General features: G+C 55.3%; 1 protein-coding gene across 1 annotated transcript in view; it reads left to right on the forward strand.

The window, feature by feature from the left end:
- Positions 1–17289, forward strand: part of DKK3 (dickkopf WNT signaling pathway inhibitor 3) — a 43225-nt gene extending 25936 nt beyond the window's left edge. Inside the window, exons 5-8 of the mRNA XM_072725659.1 lie at positions 12380–12472; positions 13723–13867; positions 14694–14850; positions 15694–17289. Coding sequence (XP_072581760.1) covers positions 12380–12472; positions 13723–13867; positions 14694–14850; positions 15694–15913 — 615 coding nt within the window. The 3' untranslated portion in view covers positions 15914–17289. The remainder of the gene's footprint in view (positions 1–12379; positions 12473–13722; positions 13868–14693; positions 14851–15693) is intronic.
- Positions 17290–17905: the final 616 nt, after the last annotated feature.

The following is a 17905-nucleotide window of genomic DNA, read 5'->3' on the forward strand; positions in this document are numbered from 1 at the left end:
CGTGGCTAACTTTAATCCCATTAATTGCTTTGTGGAAAGCAAGGTGATTTCATTAGGGGCCGTGTAAGATTTCTGAGGCTGGGGACACAGAGTGGTGGCTACCCCCCAAGGCCCTGGCTGGCTCCCACCCGCCATGGGCATGTGGGAGCAGCACGCTGGTCTGCAACCCAAGACGCTGGCTATGGTCTCCAGTCAGAAGTGAAAAGGCCCAGGACACTGTTGCCAAGGCAACAGCTCTGCTGCCCTCCGAGGCTGAGCACTGTTTGTCTGGGGCAGATGCCAGCACCACGGGGAGCTCCGATTTTGGTTGAATGTGTCACAAGAAGTGGCCGAGGCCTGGCGAGACTGGAGGCAAAGGGAGGCAGAATCGGAGCCAGACAGCTACATCAGTTCAGAACTAGAGAAGGAAGAGGAAGGCGATGACGCCCAGATGCCTGAGGTAGCTCAGTTTGTAGACAAGAGGCCAGGAGCTATAAAGCAGCTGCAGCCCTTCAGACCAGTGCCAGAAAGCTCATGAAAAACAAGAACCACGACCTGCCTTCCCAAGACATTACTGCCATGGCTTCCTGGGGCGTCTCCTAGGAGACCTACCTGTGAAATCCCCGATCCCTCTCCTCCCTGGAGGGCTGCTCACAATTCTGTGTCTCCTTCCAGACCCCCGGCACATCGTAGTCAAGGAGCACTCTTGGCTCCTGAGGCAAAGCATGACCCAGGGGGACCCACCATCGCTCCCCAGATGTTGCTTCTGACACCTGCCATTCCTTGCTTAGAACATTTATTAAAGATTTATTTATTTATTTATTTATTCATGAGAGACACACAGAGAGAGGCAGAGACATAGGCAGAGGGAGAAGCAGGCTCCATGCAGGGAGCCCAACATGGGACTCGATCTCGGGACTCCAGGATCATGCCCTGGGCCAAAGGCAGGCGCTAAACCGCTGAATCACCCAGGGATCCCCAGAACATTTATTTTAAAAGGCAGAAAGCATCAAGACCCTCACCATGGCCTTCTCTTCCTGCACCGTGGGGTCAAGACTAGGATTAGGGGGTGGCCTCCTCCTCAGAGACCAGTTAGGACCACGGGGGGCACCCCTAGCAGCCAATCCCAGAGACTCAGCATCAACGAGGATTGGTGTTTTATGAAAAATCACTTGAATTCCTAGAAATGCTAGCTCTGCTGGACTTTTAAACAGTGAGTGGAGTTATTCAGCCAATGGAAATGGCATCAAACCTGCTTGGCCTGGAGGGCAGCCAAGGGCCACAGAGGCTGGAGAGTGGCTGAGTCCAGAGAGGACCGAAGTGGAGACAAAAGGTTCATACCATCAGCCCGCAAGCTCTAAGGCGAGTAAGCAGAAGGATGTGGAAATGGCCACCTCGCTCTAGGTGGCGGCTTGCGATTGCTGAGAGCCCATAACCCGCCATACTTCTTAGCAGCCTACCTGTAGGGGAGCGGGCCCAGCAGAGGCACTTACAGCTTTGGGAAACGTTGCTCTAGTTATCTCTTCCCCCCAACTCAGCGGTGCAGGACAACCATTTGTTATGCTCGTGGATGAAGGGTCAGGAGTTTGGGAAAAATATGGTGGGGATGATTCATCTCTGCTCCACACTCTGGGAGCTCGGACTTGAAGCCACAGGTGACTTCAGTTGCTAAGACCAGAATCATCTAGGGTCTCTTTGCCCTCAGCTTCAGCTGTTGCCTGGGCCCCTAGCTAATGCTGCTCGCCTCTCTGTGCAGCCTGGGCTTCCTCCCAACATGGAGGCATAGTTCAGAGGACATCTGAAGAGGGAAAGAGCCAAGTGGAAGCTATGCTGCCTCTTGTGACTTGGCTCTGTAAGTCATGCGGTGTCACTCCCTTCACTGTCAGTTCATTCAAGTGAATCGCTGGAGCCTGTGTACTCTGTAGAGGTGAGGATGGGATGATTAGGTGTTGGGTACGCTGCCCTTCCAGTTTCTCCTACTTATTTCTAGAAATAATCCGTGGGTCCAAAGAGCTATAAGTGCTCTCTGGGTGAGAAGATGCCACGGCCTCAAGTGCAGGTCTCAGGGGGCTTTGGGGACTGCAGTGTTTCCCAGCTTGGGTAGCCCAGTGACACCAATGACCAACACCCAAGGGTCACCTTGGCCTACCCATCAGAGAGAAAAGATCCCCCCCCCCACACACACAACCTGAATCTTAGCTTTTGCATGGTGGGTCTTGACAAGTCTTAAAAACCTCCTTTGGTCCTTTGAGTCCAGATGCCTTTCCTCTCTTCACAAATTTTATTGGAGTGGACGTGGAGGGCCAGCAGCACCAAAGAGACAAGTGCTAGCTGCCCAGGGGGAGAGCGAGGGAGGGCTTCATTGAGGAGGAAACATCTGTGCCGCTCCCTAAAGATGAATCAGTGAGGGCATTCTAGAAGTAGGAACTATTGGACCTTAGGAGGGTGGTGAGGAACTCCAGTGGGAAAGCAGGTTGGGAGCTGACCTGAACTTAGAGGCTCTGGACGCCATGCAGAGTTTGGACTCCAGGTCATGGTTGGCAGGGAAGGTGGAAAGAATCAGTTGCAAGGTGGAGTGTCCTCAAGCTGAAGGTCTTGTGGGGACTCAACAATCTTCATGAATTTGCTAGAATCCAGGACCTCTGAGCCCTGTAGATCCAGAGAGTGGGCATTCCTGGTCCTCTTGCCAGCTATATCCGGACCTCACTGATGCGTACACCAAAAAGCAACGTTATTTTATAAGAGTGAGTGCACCTCTTCCCAGTGGCAGAAATGTTGAGACCCCATCCAGGACACCCCCAATCTGGTGCCGAGGTCCTGGGGAGCCAGGTTGGTTGTTTGAAGGTTGCTGGGTAAGAATTCAAACCACCGGAGGTTGATACTGTGGGGGGCAATTCATGGGTTCCAGGCTTTGCTGCTGCAGCTGGAGTAGCGAGCTCCCTACCGCCTGAACCCCAGGCCCGCCTGCCAGGTCACCGGGGGACACACCTGTTTTTTTTACTCACTCCCCCTTGTCACATTACTTTATTATGCTGTGTCACAGATGCAGTCTGGCGGTTCCCGGGCCTGGAGGGCCGTCTGTCTCCTCCCATTAGGTGTAGATTGAATTAGTCCGAGCTCAGCTTTCTCGAGGGTTCCTCTGCTCGAGCAGCTTTCAGAACAATTATGATGAGGGACGTGCTAGGAAGACAGTTGAGGCTGCAGCAGGAGCCCGGTGGGGAGGCTGGCCACCAGCCCCTCGGCTACCACTGTGGTGCCAAGAGTGAGGCGTGACCTCAGTAGAGGGTCCGGGGTGGGGGGGCCCTCTGTGAGGCCAGTGAGCCCTTCCCCCCAGGGAGGCAGCCGCGCTCTTCGCTCTTCGGAGGCTGAGAGTGAGCCCGTCTCCCACTTCGCAGGCCCTCGCAGGAGCAGGGCAGGAGCAGAGACGGCTCCTGTGCCGCGTGCAGGGCTGCAGCAACCACGGCCGCGGGGAGGGGCAGTCCTGGGAGCGGGGCTCCCGACCAGGCCCAGCCCGGCCCCCACCTCCCTGATGGGGGTAGAAGGGGGGCTGTGGAGGGAGGGCCCCGCAGGATGCCCCCCGCCCCGTGACCTCGCCAGGAGCCGGCAGGTCTGGCTTCTGGGTTCCTGCTGCTCACACACCTCTGTGAGTCGCGCAGCGTCCTGGGGTTTTCCGGGCATCTGTTCCGCACCCCTAAAGTGGAACGGTAGCAGCACTTCTCTCAGCGCATCGTGGGGAGGACCCCAAGTTAGTACGTCGAGCGCAGGACAGCGCCGGCCGCCAGGCCTCGGGGCCTAAGCTCTGCCTTACAATTCCTTGTCGTGATCGCGATCATCGTGGGGAATCCGGAGGCCTTTCCCCCAAGTACAGAGGCTGTGCCTGCGCACGCGGCCCCTCTGCGCGACTTGGGCTCTCCGATGGCCTTGTTGGCTGGTCATCGTGGGTATCGTGGAGGCCACCCCTCTTCTGTGGTCACTGATCCCTCCTCTCCCAAGGCCAGTGTCCCTCTCTGTCTTCCGAGAAACACTCCTGTTGAATCTTCTCCTTGTTAATAGATTTGGCAGATAAAACACAAGATGCCTTGGACGCTACCAAAGTCATTTTTAGTATAAGTCTGTCCCGTGCAGTCAGTCATTGGTGCATACTCTGCTAAGATATTATTCATTTGTCTGAAATTCAGATTTCCCTGGGCATCCTGTATCTTTATTTGCTGAACCCAGCAGTCCTACCACTGTCAAGGCCCAAAACTAAGGGGTCTCATGCAAGTCCCAACGAGGAGTCAGGAGTCCCGGTGGTCAGGACTGGGTACTTACCTCATACTGGGAGCCTGGAGGTGCTCCAGGACTGGGTACAGCGACATTATTGGTACTTTGGGACCCGGAGTTCCTGGCAGGCTCCTGATGACTTGAGCAGCAGGCGTCTCGTGCATGTGGCACGCTGACCGCATCCTAGGTGCGTTTGGCAGAGGTCAGACCCAGCCAAGGCCCAGTGGTTCCACCCCAACTGTCTGCAGGGGAAATGGGGGGTGGGGACGGTGCAGACTCCAAGACCCCAGAAATGGTGGGTGCTAGAAAGGGCTCCCTGCGTTGTTTGTAGCCTAGGTGGGGCGACAGTGCTCATTCGGTTAGGGAGGACTCCGGCTCATGGAGAAATTTCCTTTGGAATTAAATACAGGCATGACTTTGACAGGGGAAACCTCACTCAGGCCTAAAGAATGTGTTGGGAAGTTCTGAGCGTGGGGCTGGCCGTCGCTGGAGGCTGGCAGGAGGACCCAGGCTTTGGTCTGGAACACCCCGTCTGCAGAAGCTCGGTGGGTGTGCAGGCCTCCCCAGCAGGCTGGTGCGGGGAGGGGGCTGTCAGAGGGCCCGGTGGCGGGGGCAGGGACGGGAGCGAGGGAGGGGCAGGAGGAGAGGGAGAGCTCAGGACATTTCCCGGAGGATCCCTGGCACTGAAGGGCGGGGAGCGGGTGTTCTCCGTACTTGGTGTGCCAGCGCAGGCGGGACACACGCGCCTCTTTCATGGGCTGTGCAACTTGGGGGGAGGCCCCAGGAGCCCCGGGCTTCTGCAGACATCGCAACGTCAGGATAAGAATAGCTGGCGTCCGCTGCTGGCTCCTGCCCGGGTTTCTCCAGAGGGCCAGCTCTGCTTCGTGGGTCAGGCCAGCACTCTCGATGAGGCTTGGGGCCCCCACCCGGCCCGAGCTGGCTTAAAGTTTCCAGCACAGAGTCCAGGGGAGGCTGGGGGCGCCCTGCTGCGTGCGAGACAAATGTGCATTTTACATGTTCCTGCGACTGCCCTGCTTTTAAGGTCAAAAAAAAAGGCTGAAGAAGGGGAAAACCCGCCTTGGGAATCTCGTGGGATGAAGGGGAGGCTTCCTGCGGCTTTCTCGCAGCACCTCTCCTAGCCTGGCACCAGGGCCCAGCCCTGGGGACCCTGCTGTCCTGCAGAAGCAGCACCCAGGCCCCCAGCATGCCTGCACCCCGGGGTCCAACCGAGCTCCGTAGAGCCCTGGGTAGGGCTTGTGCGCCGTCCTTGCCACTTCTTCCCCCATGACCTTGATGAGCGATGTCAGCTCCCTGCCCTGGTTTCCTTGTCTATAAAATGGGGCTCCTCTTGTTGTCTTTGGAAGATGGAGGGGATAGACCGTGGGTGCCAAGGTGCCCGGCACCCGTGGGCGATGGAGGGGGTTGTTTTTCCTTGCAGGCCTGCTTATCCTCCTCGGTCAGATGGCAAGTCCTGGGTTTCCTCGTGGTTCTGTGCGACTGGAGCAGAGGGCTCCAGGGTGACGCGGGAGGTAGTCTTGTGGTGCATGAGGATCCCGGGCTTGACCTGATGTTCTGGGCCTTTTCAGTAGAACGGTATTCTGTTAATAGGATGAAATCCACTGGCTCAGGCTTAAGCTCAGAAGGTTGTTCAGGTGTTTCCATTGGCACCTTTAAGCTCCTGGCGTGGGGTAAGCATTGCAGATGGAGGTGCACCCTGGGGGCTAAGTCCTGGCGGCCAAGTCCTGGGGGCCGGGCACTGTCCTGAGCACCCGGACCTGTCATCCCTTCTAATCTGTGCAACAAGCACAGGAGGTTTTCGTCTTACGGATAGGGAAACCGAGGCACAGAGAGGCTCTGTCATTTGCTCAACATCCCCCAGCTTGTAAGTGACCCTGTATTCAAGCCCAGGCGTGTGCCCTGCACCTGTGTCCGCCCCTCATGCTGCTCCAGGTACACTTGGTGCCAGGGGGCCGTGAGGGGGTGGAGGAAACAGGGGGTGAGGCAGCGGTGTGGGGAGTGCAGGACAGGGCTGGAGAGGGTGGCGTGGGAGCATGCACTCCACGGGGGTGGGGGGGGCGGCTCTCCTGGGTGCCCAGGACCTTGCAGGTGCAGACACGCGGTAGGTGCTCTCTGAATGTCCCCTGGAGGGAGGCCCCCTCCAGCCACAGTGAGCAAAGCTCTGAGGGTGAGCCAGTTTCGGTGGGTGGAGGCCCCCCTGGGCTTCCATTTCCTGTGTCCTCACTCCTTCCCCAGAGGGTGTCCTGTCCGGAGCCCTGGGCTTGAGCCGACACCGACACCACGGATGGCCCTGGGCCCCGAGGGGTCCACCCAGGTGGCCTCCTCCGTGGGGCCTCACGAGAGCGCGAGCGCCCAGGTTCCCTGGGAGTGTGGGCACGGGGGGGGGGGGGGCGGCCCAGGAGACGCCCCACGTGGTGCTGAGGAAAGCCGTGGGCTCGGGCTGTTTTCTCCCCGCAGCTGCTCTCCTCTGAGAAACCCTGAGCTGGAAAATCCGGGAAGCAGCAGGGCCGTCCGCAGGCCCAGCCCCCGGCCCCTGGCACAGCCTCTGGACGGAGCTGCAGGGCCAGGGCCAGAGCTTTCTAAATATAGCTTCCTCCTCCTCCAGACCTCCAGACGGCAAAGACCAGATCCTCTGCGTGGCTTCCGTCCTGAGGCTTAGCCTCCAGGCTGTTCGTGGGAGGGAGGAGCAGCCTAGACAGGGAGTGGCCAGGACTGGACACAGGGGACACTGAGGTCCACATGCCCAGGGGCCGTGGCCCTGCGTTCCTGCCTTCGGTCCCTGAGGGGTCTGGGGTCTGGGGCCCTGTCCCAGAGCAGGCTCTGCTGTGACTGAGGGACAAGAGACGGGTCAGCGCTGAAGGAGGAGAAAAATGATGATCTCAGGAGGAGGAAAGAGCCTGCGGTCAGAGTTGAGCTCCCAGCTCCACCTCTGAGCTGAGTGATGGCAGGTCCTTCATCTTAAACTCCTTTCTCATCTGTGCAGTGAGGGTCAGAGTCCCCTGTTGAGGGGATTAGAGAGACTGTGTGCCGGGTGGCCGGCACTCGTGCCCCCGCTGGGCCAGGGCTGCGTCAGGACGCCATGGGTTCCCGTATGGCTCTGGAGGATGGCACGCGGTGTGGCATCTCATCCCAGCGGCTCTGTGGCACTCAGGTGACCCCTACAGTCTGCACCGGGGTATGTCTTTCATTTGCCTTGGTGTAGCATGGGGTCCCCTCTTCCAGTCCTAATGGTCTGAGAGGTACCCCAAAGCACAGAACCTCCACGCCATTTAGATGGGGGAGCAGCCAGTCCTCCAGAACTTAACTCCTCAGCCAGCCTGTGCCCAGCTGGGTGCCGAGAGGCCCCTTTACAACATCAGCCTGTATGGGAACAAGGGAAGAGAAGCTGGAACTACTGAATGGAATAAAATCCCGGATTTCTCAGCTCCAGGCCTGACTCTGCTAGGGAGGCACCAACCGGTGTGCTCCCAGCCCCCAACCACTGAGTTCTGTTTAAGGCAGGAGGTCCTGACCTGCTCCCCAGGTCTCTAACACTGGGAAAGGCGGGACCTTGTCTCCTTCAATTTAGGAATATTTAGAGGAGACCCAAAACTAACAGCCTTATCATATGGAAAGCCTGGTCTTCGTACAAGGAGAGGCCTCTCTGCTTAGGAACTTTACCTCTATTGGGTGTACAGGCCACTGCCCATTGATCTGACACTCTTTGGATAGAGATAAGTCAGGGCTACATGTGAAATCGCCAAGTGTTGCCAGGGACAGAGACAGAGAGGCGCTGTTTAGACTGCCCTTCTGCTGACAGGCTGGTCCTCTGGCAGGGGTGCTCCATGGGAATAAGGCGTTCGATGGGCGGAGGCTGCACAGCTTTCTGTTGCTATGGCTACTGTTCACAGGCACTAACTCAACACACAGTCCTGTGGAGTTGGTCCTGTTATCACCCTAATTTTTTTTTTCTTAAGAGAGAGTGATAGAAAGTGTGAGCTGAAGGTGGGGGTGTGGGCAGAGGGAGAGGGAGAAGATCTTAAATAGGCTCCAGGATGGGCTCGACGCAGGGCTCAACCTTGGGACGCTGAGATCATGACCTGACCCAAAATCAAGAGTCAGACGCTTAACCAACTGAGCCACCCAGGCACCCCCACCCTCATTTTCAAAAGAGGTTGAATCCGTATCCCAAAGTCACACAGCTATTAAATGACAAAACCAGGATTGGCCTCTAGGGTTTCTTCATACCTTAGAGTTCCAGGCTTTCCAGTATAATCACAGTTTTTTTTAAAGGATTTTATTTATTCATGAGAGACTCACAGAAGAGAGGCAGAGAGATAGGCAGAGGGAGAAGCAGGCTCCTCTTGGGGAGCCTGATGCGAGACTCAATCCCAGGACCATGACCTGAACCGAAGGCAGATGCTCAACCACTGAGCTGCCCAGGTGTCCCAGCATGATCACAGTTCTTAAAGAACATTTCTAGGGGCCACTGAGCAGACACATCCACATCAAACAGGCTGGCAGATGATTAGAAGAAAAGCACCAGGCTTTCTCCAGGGGAAGTCCTGCTGAGCCAACCTAGCAGAGCTCTGGTAGTTAGCAAAAACATGTCACCAAAGGAAACCTATAGGTTTAGTGTACCGAGACACTTCAAAAGTGTTTGGCAAGGTTCTGTGCCAAAAATGTTTTCATACCTGGAAGAACATGAATTGCTTCACTGTGGCTTTGCAGGGAATACTTTGTCATTAGGGAAAGGACGATGTTCCAAGGGATGAAGGTGCACTCCTCTTGATGGAGAACGGGAAGTAGCAGTGCCTCACAGGGATTGGTGCTGGAAGGGTCTTTTTTTTTTTTTTTTAAGATTTTATTTATTTATTCACGAGAGACACAGAGAGAGAGAGAGAGAGAGAGAGAGAGGCAGAGACACAGGCAGAGGGAGAAGCAGGCTCCATGTGGGGAGCCTGATGTGGGACTCGATCCTGGGACTCCAGGATCATGCCCTGGACTGAAGGCGGCGCTAAACTGCTGAGCCACCCGGTGCTGGAAGGGACTTATTAGCTCATATGTTTTTTTTTTTTCTTTTAGCTCATATGTTTTTAATTTAAGATCTGGAAACAGAAGTGAAAATGCCAAATCTATAATCTAAATCTCATTTCCTGGGAAATGAGAAGCCCAATTAGTTGAATTGTGTTTTTTGCTTTGGTTCTCAAATCCTTGCTAATGATCAGCATCTTGTTGACCTGATTGTCAGAGTAACATACCTGTCGTTTCATCCATTCCAACTTAACCCTCATGTGCCCCCTATATGCCAGGCGCGGAGCCGGGCACAGACACGCATCACACATAGTTACTCTGCTTTATCAAAGTGGGATTCTGTGGGTCTTCCCTTGGCTTCTTTTACTTACTGAGCTGTTGTAAACAGGACAATGCAGAGAACTACCTCATTCTTTTCCATGTCTGCCCCGGGGGGTAGACTTCCCTGTGAAGTGACCCCGTATACAATCATTTAATCGGTTCCCCTCTTACTGGGTCTTTGCATTATTTCTGGATTATACTTAGATATTTGCCCACCTGGACAAGTGTTTCTTTCTTTAAAAAAAAAAAGATTTTATTTATTTATTCATTCATTATAGACAGAGAGAGAGAGAGAGAGAGAGAGAGGCAGAGACACAGGCAGAGGGAGAAGCAGGCCCCATGTAGGGAGCCCGACGTGGGACTCGATCCCAGGATTCCAGGATCATGCCCCGGGATGAAGGCAGGTGCTTAAGCTACTGAGCCACCCAGGCTGCCCTGGACAAGTGTTTCTGAGGACAGTCACCTGGAAGGGAAATTACAGGTTCAGAGGAGACACATATTTCAGTTTTTTGAAAGATACTGATGAGTTGCCTGCAAAAAAACATCTAGTTCAATTCTAATTACCCCCAAAGCATCTGGCAATGCCTATTTCCTCAAATCCCCCCTACCAATATTGGATATTAATTTCCTGTTGCTGCTGGAACAACCTACCATAAATTTAGTGGTTTTAAAACAACACAAATTTATCACTTACAGTTCTGGAGGTCAGAAGGCTAACCCAAGTCTCACCAGGATGAAATCTGAAATCAAAGTGTAAGCAGGACTGTGATCCTTCTAGAGGCTCTAGGAGAGACTGTTCCTTAGCCTGTGGCCCCCTTCCATATTCAAAACCAGCAAAGTCTGGGTGCACCTGGGTGGCTTAGTCGGTTGAGACTGTGACTCTTGGTTTCAACTCCACTAGTGATCTCAGGGTTGTGAGATCGAGCCCTGCATTAGGGTATCTGGCTCTGGGCCCAGTGAGGCATCTGCTGGAGATTCTCTCTCTCCCTCTTCCCCTCTCCCCACTCATGTGCCTGTGCACACACACACTTTCTCTCACTCTCTTTCAAATAAATAAATCTTACAAAGACCCAAAAAAACCCCAGCAAAGTCTGGAGTCTCTCTCACGCTGACACTGACTCTTCTGCTCCTCCTTCCATTTTCTGAGCCCCTTAGGATTACATTGGATGCACCTGGGTAATCAGGATTCTCTCCTTATCAGGTCAGCTGACTAGCATCCCTGAATTGCACCTGTAACCTGAATGTCCCCTTACCTGGTCACACAACACGTCCATGGGTTCCAGGGAGTCGGATGTGGACATTTGGGGGCGGGGCAGTCTTCTGCCTACGCAGATGTTATCAACCTTTTCAGTTGTGTCCACTCTAAGTGAAAACATGCTATCCTGCCCTTTTAAGTTGCATTTTGTCAATTATTTGTGAGGTTAAACATCTTCTGTGTGGAGAGGTGGAAGGTTTCTATTATTGTTGTCTGTGTCTTTTGTCTCCTTTTCTGTTGGGTTGACTTTGGTTGGGTTTTTTTTGGGGGGGGGGCGGTTGTTTTCAGTTGAATTATAAAGTCTTTCTCCAGGGGAAGTCCTGCTGGAGGGCAAGGAGTTTTTCATACTGACATTTACTTCCCAGTGCCTGAAGATGTGGCCAGATTCAAAGAAGCTCCTCAATGCCTGTCGGCCTTCCCTCTGGCCTTCCCACCCCATTCTCTTGCTTTTCTGCTTTGGAAGGTGTCTGGACCTGGATGCTTCCAGCTGAACTGGCTGAGTTGGGTGTGTCTAGGAGGGCGTCACGGTCTGTGGCTTACTGCACTGTGGACTTCTCAAGCCATGATGGGCTTTGGGGTCAAATGGTGCGCAGCCCTCCGCCCCTGTCTAAGCCCTTCTGGCATTTTAGGGTTGCTGCTATGGGAACAGGATAAGCATTGACCCCCTCCTTTTGAGAGGGAGAACCCCTCTTGCTGGGCCACCCACCTTGCCATGGTCAGGCCATGACAAGACCCACCACCGATGACCTGGCATGGTGCAGCCCCAGGGGGTCAATCTACCTCGTGACCTCACCCAGCAGGCAGCAGGTAGAGATTACTTTCCCCTGTTGCTGCTCCACCTAGAGATGGAGGCTCTCAGAGGCCAAGGGCCCCGCCCCCCAACATGATATGGCTGGTTTCCCGTATGGGGACTCTTCCAACACCAGCCCTCTCCCATGGCCTCCCTCTCTCCCCCATTTCTCCAGCCTGATGGGCAGGCAGCCATGAGAAGGCAGCTGGGTTGCAGCGCCCATGCAGCCGCACCCCTCCTTCCTTTGGAAACCAGCAGCTGCCTTTGCCAGGCAGACCCAGACCCAGGCCTTGGAGGAGGGGGGCCACAGGGAGCCCTCCGCAGCCCCTTTTGCATGGGCAGCCGCCTGGGCTCCGGCTCCTCCTGTGCAGCCGCCCCGGGGCTGGAACTCATTAGCTCTTTTATTAAATCCATCTGCTCTGCATGGAGACTGGCCCGTCTCTGTGCTCCCGCCCTGGATATGTGGCGGGGGGCTGCACACAGATGCCATTGTGCGAACTGGGGCGGCATCCTGGAGGGCAGACGGGCGAGCGCGCTGTGTGGGCGAGGGCTCCGCCTCGCCTGGAGCGTGCGGGTGCTGAGGAGCAGGAGCCAACTCTGGAGTGAGGGGAGTCTGGACACCCTTCTGGAGCATCCAGAGCCTGTGGGGCCTGGGATAAAACGGGGCCTTGCCCTTCCGGGGCGCTGTGGGTGTGCTGCTCTGCCTTCTACTGATGAAGCTGCTCCCTCCCTCCCCCCAGGAGTGCATCATTGACGAAGACTGCGGGCCCACCAGGTATTGCCAGTTTGCCAGCTTCGAGTACACCTGCCAGTCTTGCCGGGACCAGCAGACAGTGAGTGTGCCCAGAGGCCTCTGAGGCTGCAGCACCAGGACCATGGGGGCTGGGCTGGGTCTCAGAGAAGAGCATGTGGGGGAGAAGGCCAGGAGCTCCATGGTTCTCAGTTGGGCTTCTGGAAGCCTTCAGTGGGGCTCAGAACCACGTCCATGTCCATGCTTGAGCGAGCCTCTCCATGGCGCCCAGTGGGACGGACTCTGGGAAGCCATCTGCTGCATGGTCCCTGGCTCCACTGCCTGCCTCCTGGATGGCAGAGGGAGGGCAGGAAGACACAGCAGGAGGCCCTCCACCTGTCCCTTCCCCTGGGGCAGACCCATCCCCCTGGATACAGCCAGTGACCCTACTGCAGCCCCCAATCCCATCCTCCAGATCCCATTCTTTTCAGAGAAGGCAGGAGGAGAGCCAGGAAGAAGCCAGAGTACTTCCCCGATAGACGTTTCACCGAGAAGCTGGGAGCCAGGGAAGCGGAAACTCCCTCCACCCGACAGATGTTTTGGACAAAGCCATATGGGCTCATAGACTTTTCCTGTCTTTTCATTATTGAGACAGTAACACAGCAGGGTAACAAGTTTGGAAAATAGAGGGCTTCTTACTCCCCCATCCAGTGCCTTCTGTGGTTAGGCAGCTGCACTTCTCCCTGCCGCCTGCCACGTCGGAGCGCGACTGTGGGGTCGCAGTGGTCAGTCCCAGACCCCAGGGGGAAGCCCCATGCGCCCTCCCCATCCACAAGGCCTCCGGGCTCTCAGAATCTGGCTGCTGCCTGCATCTGTGGGCCCCTGACCTAGGGACCTAATAGAAAGGAGGCAAGTCTGGGAGGTGACTGCAAAGACACACTGTGTCCTTTGCAAAAACTGACTTTGCATAGGAGATTCAGACATGTGACCCCCCCCCCCCGCCGTGCTATTTTTTTAGACTCTTTTTAAGGTTTTACTTATTTATTTGAGACAGAGCACACGAGCGGATGGGGACCCGAGCCAAAGGCAGACGCTTAACCCACTGAGCCACCTAGTCCCCCCACCCAGGTTCTATTTTTCCAGTGTTCTCACCCCTCCCATCTCTGCCCCCTTGACTTGCACTAAAAGCTCGCACACCTCAGACCTCGGTTGGCCCCCCCCTTCCCTCTCCAGAGTAACGGGGTCCCTCCTGTGGTGTGCTCAGGCTCTCGGGGCTAGGAGCGTACCAGCCGGGTTCTCTCAGGTCTGAGAGCCGGGGTGCCATTGTCTGCCTTCCCTCCCCACCCCCTGCAGCTCTGCACCCGGGACGGTGAGTGCTGTGGGGACCAGCTGTGCGTCTGGGGTCGCTGCGCCAAAACAGCCACCAGAGGTGGCAACGGGACCATCTGTGACAACCAGAGGGACTGCCAGCCTGGGCTGTGCTGTGCCTTCCAGAGAGGTGGGTGGGCTCTCGGCTGAGTACTGGGCACGCCCGGTCCAGGCCCAACACACCTTTCCAGGGGCGCGCCTCCTGGGCAGGCTCCCGGCTCACTGTGCGTGTGCCAGCCCCACCACCTCTGCCCGAGGCAGCCTCGGCCTCCACTGGGCCACACGTCTCTCTCTCTGCCCCCGGTTGCCATCTAGAAGAGCTCAATCCCTTCAGGATGCACGAGCCCAGGGCAGGAGGACACCCCCAGATGGAAGATTTGAGCAGCCCCTCTCCACCCTCTCCCCTGTTTCCTGAGGATGGATGGCCCCCTTCTACTCCGCTTCCACTCTCACCGCCCCTCCCAGGGAGGCTGCTCAGCCACTTGCCCTCCTGAGCTCTCAGTGTGGCTCCTGGGGCTGCAGGGCTGCGGCTGCCCTGTTGTCTCCTTAGTGAGGCTCCTCCTCTGCCTCTCAAGGCTCCGGCCAGCTGCAGCTTCCGGTGCCTTCTCCCTCCGGGGCTCCCAACCTTCCCCGCTACGCCCACCGCCAGGCCTTTATTGGTGCTGGGTCCCAGGCTCGAGTGCTTTTACACATTTCTCTAGAACTTTGGCCTCAAAAGCCAGCATAAGCCTGCGCCTCCAGGCAGTCCTCCCTAATTGCTCCAGCCCTCGGGACTCATTCCCTCCTGAGTCCATCCCACCATAGTTTCCTTTCATCCCACCTCTTCCATTTTAATGAATCTCCACTTTGCGGTTGAGGGTGGAAGGTCGGGGCTGCCCCCGCATTTGTCGGCTCCCTTCTGTGGAGCCTCCCTGCTCGATGCTGAGCACTCAGGGGTGACTGTCCACTGGCCCCAGGTCTGTTGTTTCCTGTGTGCACACCCCTACCTGTGGAGGGTGAGCTGTGCCATGACCCCGCCAGCCGGCTTCTGGACCTCATCACCTGGGAGTTAGAGCCTGATGGAGCTTTGGACCGATGCCCGTGTGCCAGTGGCCTTCTCTGCCAGCCCCACAGGTGAGGCCCCACCTGCCCTCCCTGTCAGAGGTCGAAAGCAGGTGACCTGCCGCCCAGTGGGATCTCAGAGGCAGAGGGGGTGATGCAGTTAGTTTAAGGTAGGGTTAATTTGAGGTGTCCTTGGGTCATTCAGGTGGAGGGTCTCCGAGCTGTCAGATGTCAGCCTGGGGCTCAGGGGAAGGTGCGGCTGGGGGTACAGATTTGGAGCTCACCTGCGTGGTGGTTGAAGCCTTAGGAGTAGGTGACCCAGGGAGAGGGCGTGGAGACAGAAGAGCTGAGGGCTGAGGCAGGAGCCCAGGCCCCTGACAGCGAAGGACAAGCTGAGGCCGAGCGGCACAGTCAGAGGTAGAAGGGAAACCAGGAGGGAGTGGGCCACCCAGTTGGAGGGCACCGCTAGTAGTGTCCGAAACTGAGAGACCGTGAGGCATCTGAGTATGGCCCCCTGGCAGTCTACTCACCTGTCCGTCCAGCAGAATCCGGGGGGCTGGGCAGACACACAGAACTCCCTGGCCCTGCCCCGGGCTGCCCCCAGGCTCCACCCTGCCGTCAGGGGCTGCTCTTACCTGGACGCCCAGAGGGGCAGGCGGCTTGGAGGGGCCACGCGTTGCCATACACCGTCAGGCCCTGCAGTGCTGAGGCCTTGCCCCAGAGAGTCTCTCCATGGAGGTGGGGGAGCCGCCCCTCAAAAAGTGACCCTCCCTCAGCAGTCTTCTGGAAGGTCCTGACAGGAAGGGGAGACTCCATTGAGGTGCTAGAGGAGGTGTGAGGGTGAGCTCAAAGGGAGGAGCTGCCCCCATGTGAGAGCCCAGGCCCCTGGGCTGAGCCCCAGCCCTCTCCCCCCAGCCACAGCCTGGTGTACGTGTGCAAGCCGGCCTTCGTGGGGAGCCGTGGTGAAGACGGAGAGAGCCCGGTGCCCAGAGAGGCCCCCAGCGAGTACGAGGATGGCAGCTTCATTGAAGAGGTGCGCCAGGAGCTGGAGAATCTGGAGAGGAGCCTGTCTGTGGAGATGGCCCTCGGGGAGCCCGATGCTGCCTCTGAGCTGCTGGAAGGAGGAGAGATTTAGACCGAGGCCTGTTGTGCGGGTAGACGTGCGATAGAAATAGCTAATTTATTTCCCCAGCCGTGTCCTCTAGGTGTGGGCTTACCGGGCTTTTTTCCATGGCCTCTTCCCAGTACGTTTTCCCTCTGGCTTTAAATAAAATGAGGTGCTGTGCATTTGCCCAGCTCCCCCAGGCTGTACACCCTACATGTCACAGTTCGGGTGCCTGGGGAAGACAGGGCTGTGTGGGAGGGTGGAGGTGGAGGGCTGCTAAGCTGGTCCCGATTATTGGCCACTTTGCCTCCGATGGTTGGCATGTGGCACACTTCGTTTTGTTCTACATCACCTTGGGGATTGTTGGAGGGGTGGGGATGGGATGGAAAAGGATGCAGGTTTCCCCATGACGGGTTTTGGGGAAATGTTGACTCTTTCACATACGGAGAAGTGTGTCCTGCCTTGCAAACATAAACCTGGTGAAAATGTAACAAATGAATTTTCCATGTACTTCTTCCCATGGGCACAGGCAAGCTGTGCCTTCAGCTGCTGCGGGCGACGTGTTCTGCTCACTGTGCATCGCGTGCATTCCTGTCCTGTCCTTAGTGTTACTCGCCTCCTACCTCTGTGCCAGGGCAGCAGTTTCTATCACTCACCACAGTCTGGCGAGGAGGGTGGTGGTCTCCCCATCTGTCAGGATCTTGGAGTCTCAGAGACATCAAGTTGCTTGCCCAAGTCACACAGTGAAGACCAGAGCAGGATTTCATCCAGGTGTGATTCCAAGTGCATGCTTTCCCTACCACTCCCTGTCAGCCTCATTGCCACCAGAAGTACCCTCTAAAAGAGGATAGATGGGAATTTTTTTTTTTTGAGGCATATCTGGAATTAAGGTCAAACTAGTTCACTGTAAGATTAAACTTGTACTGTTAGAAATAGCATTATCCGTAATGTGGGGGTGGCCATCATTCTAGTGGAGACAAATGATATTGACCCTGTCCCCCTATGGCAGTTAGTTATGTTAGTGACTTTGAAGGCACATGACTGGTGCATAGTATATATGTTAACTTGCCAGAAATAGTACTTAAGTAATTGTAGGGCCAGGATTATAAGTGAAATTTGCAAAATCACTTACCAGCAACTGAAGACCATTACCAACCACATGGAGAAAATCAAACCAAGCAAGGCTCTATGAAATATGGTTGTAATATCCAAACTGAGAGCACTGGACTGGATGTTATTCCATAAATGATATTTTCAGGTGCCATGGACTGTTTCCATCATGTATTCATCCAGAGTTATTAAAATTTAAAATTGGACATGATTGTATAAGCATGCTTTGAGTTTTAAATTATGTATAAACACCTATGTTGCATTTAAAAAAATCAAGCATAAATCACTGAAACTACTCCTTTGTAGTTCCTGGGTGTCTTTTTTCCTTTTGACTTTGAATAAATACCCTTTTAGCCAGAAAAAATAACATGGAAATGAACTGCATTGTCAAAAACAAAAACAAACCCCCCCAAAAAACTCTTCCACCTAAGTGAATTTTCCAGACAAGTGAAGCATACCTGTTTTAGCATCAAAGTATTTTATTTTATATATATTTTTTTCTATTTGAAGGATTTTATTTTTTTATTCATGAGAGACACAGAGAAAGGCAGAGGCAGGGACGTAGGCAGAAGGGAGAAGCAGGCTCCCCACAGGGAGCCCAATGTGGGACCCAATCCCGGGTCTCCAGGATCACACCCTGGGCTGAAGGCGGCGTCAAACTGCTGAGCCACCCGGGCCGCCCCAGCATCAAAGTATTTTAGAAATGCTAACCATTTTTGTCAGGGATTAGTCTTAAGAGTGTGAATACTTCAAATTTTTTTTTTACTTTTTTTTTTAATGTCCTTTGCTTATTCTAACTTTTTTTTTTTTTTTTTTTTTAAGATTTTATTCATGAGAGAGACACACACACACACACAGAGAGGCAGAGCCACAGGCAGAGAGAGAAGCAGGCTCCATGCAGGGAGCTCGATG

This window comes from Vulpes vulpes, chromosome 11 (genome assembly GCF_048418805.1).
Source record: "Vulpes vulpes isolate BD-2025 chromosome 11, VulVul3, whole genome shotgun sequence".
Taxonomy (NCBI): Eukaryota; Metazoa; Chordata; class Mammalia; order Carnivora; family Canidae; genus Vulpes; species Vulpes vulpes.